Below are 1,966 nucleotides of genomic sequence, written 5' to 3' on the forward strand. Positions count from 1 at the left end.
CCCCCCCCCTCCCCCCGCTGCGGTGCCGCTGGAGCAGAAGGTAAATAACAGGAACTGTTATGGTTCCCCAGAGATGCAGCACCACCGCCACCTGCTGGCGGATCAGCAGCACTGCAGTCAGAGTTCGTCTCTGCAGGCAGAAGAAAACACAGCAGATTGAAGTTAGTGAAGGCAGTGGGCCACCAGGGGGCGCCTGTGAGGGCCTCAGAAAGTTGGACGGAAGACCAGAAAAAAAAGGAATGTGATAATAAAAAATAAAAAAAACATCATAATTTTTATTTGCTGTTATTAAATCATTTAAAATAATAATAATAATAAGTAAAGATAATTAATTTAAATGTTATTTGTGATGCTCATTTTCTAATTGGCTGCCAGTCAGTGGAGATAAATACAGTTAGATAAGATAAAATAGATTAGATGGATTAAATTAGATCAATTAAATTAAAATAGATGAGGTAGGTTAAGTTAGATAAATTTAGTTAGATATAATAAATTAAATTACATAAGATAAATTAAATATTAAATTCAAATAGAAAAAATGCAAAAAAAATGAACAGAAACCATAAAAAATGTGGGAATAAAATAAAATTTGATGTCATTAATATAAAATATTAGATATTTTCTTATAGACGAAATAATTGTGATGAAAAACTGAATTATCTTTTAATAAAACTTTCCTTGTTTATGGAGAGGTTTGAGCCGTTTTCTCACCCCGGCCACTGACGCCTCTTGTCGGTTAGCGGGACGTAAACCACGCCCATCAGCGCCCTCTTCAGGAAGGTCCCGTCACTTTGTCGGTCGTACTGCTCCAGCACCTGACTGCCACCTTCCGGTCCGACTGGAAGAACCAGACGCCCGCCTGGCTTCAGCTGCTCCAACAGCTTCAGTTAACAGAAAACCAAAACGGCTCAAATATGAACTTTCAGACACATTTCACTCTTTAATTATCCTGAAACAGACGGATAATAGGTGGACATATTTCTGTAAAACAACCTGATAATGTGAGAATCAGACTTGAAACGCAAACATGTTTTCCCATTTTCTGCTTTCTTTTATTTAGACCGTTTTCAGACAAACAAGAAACTATTTATTTATATCTTTAGATTTTAAAATACAGACAAAATCTAACTTCTGGTAGAATGAATGATTCAGCTCTGCTGAGAGTTAAGCTAATATGAACTTACAGCTTTGGGAACCGTCGATGCAGCTGCACCAACATGGATGGCGTCGTACGGCGCTCCATCTGGATAACCAAGTCTTCCATCCCCAACTATAATCAGATGGAGTTTTAACAGCAACTCTAGTCACTTCCTGCAGTGCATTTTAATTAGGAATATTTAAAAATAATCATATTAAAGTATTGAAAGTTCCCTGACTCACCAACAAGTCTAATGCGTCCAGACGACAGCAGTTCTGGGTCGTCACTTTGCACATTTTTTATCGACTTCTGAACGAGTTCTTCAATGTGTTCGATGCCAACAATTCTGCCAGTGGGTCCCGTCTGCACAGTGAACAAAAACCAAAACCAGTAGTTAATCTGTATGTCTCCTGTTAATCATTAGGAATAAATAAAAACCACTATACAGAGTTTCCACAAGTCTGAACGGGAAGTGCTCCGCGCCATCTTGGTAGGCAAAGAATAGATGAACCATGTCTTCCAGTCCAACATAAATAAATTATATTGACATTTTTGACCAATGTGCAGCAGAAATCTGAGTGAAGTTACCCTCTCCACCTTCTGGAAATCTAAAAGTTGGTGTCAGATATTTGTGCAGATAAAGTTTTGTAACAAATGTTTCAGAGGTCATGAAATGTCAACCAGCATGTCCACATTTTATCTGAAAAAAAAGATGGCGTCAATCAACTTGATTACATTTGTGAGGTAAATAGTTTAGTTCTACTGGGTACTTTGTAACTGACCGCCATTTTGGCAGGTAGTTGCTATGGAGTTGCTATGACAACACCC

The 1,966-nt window shown here is 38.3% G+C and overlaps 1 protein-coding gene across 3 annotated transcripts in view; it reads right to left on the bottom strand.

Moving 5' to 3' along the window:
• Window positions 1-6: 6 nt before the first annotated feature.
• Window positions 7-1,966, bottom strand: part of pcmtl (l-isoaspartyl protein carboxyl methyltransferase, like) — a 5,523-nt gene continuing 3,563 nt past the window's right edge. For 2 of the 3 annotated variants that reach the window (XM_008400005.2, XM_008400004.2), the window contains exons 6-9: window positions 1,381-1,501; window positions 1,185-1,270; window positions 712-881; window positions 7-130 (exon numbers count right to left, since the gene is read on the bottom strand). In XM_008400005.2, coding sequence (XP_008398227.1) covers window positions 118-130; window positions 712-881; window positions 1,185-1,270; window positions 1,381-1,501 — 390 coding nt within the window. In that variant the 3' untranslated portion in view covers window positions 7-117. Of the gene's footprint in view, window positions 131-677; window positions 882-1,184; window positions 1,271-1,380; window positions 1,502-1,966 lie in introns of all 3 variants that reach the window. The other variant, XM_008400006.2, reaches the window with a different exon arrangement.

The sequence above is a fragment of the Poecilia reticulata genome, linkage group LG22 (genome assembly GCF_000633615.1).
Source record: "Poecilia reticulata strain Guanapo linkage group LG22, Guppy_female_1.0+MT, whole genome shotgun sequence".
Classification (NCBI taxonomy): Eukaryota; Metazoa; Chordata; class Actinopteri; order Cyprinodontiformes; family Poeciliidae; genus Poecilia; species Poecilia reticulata.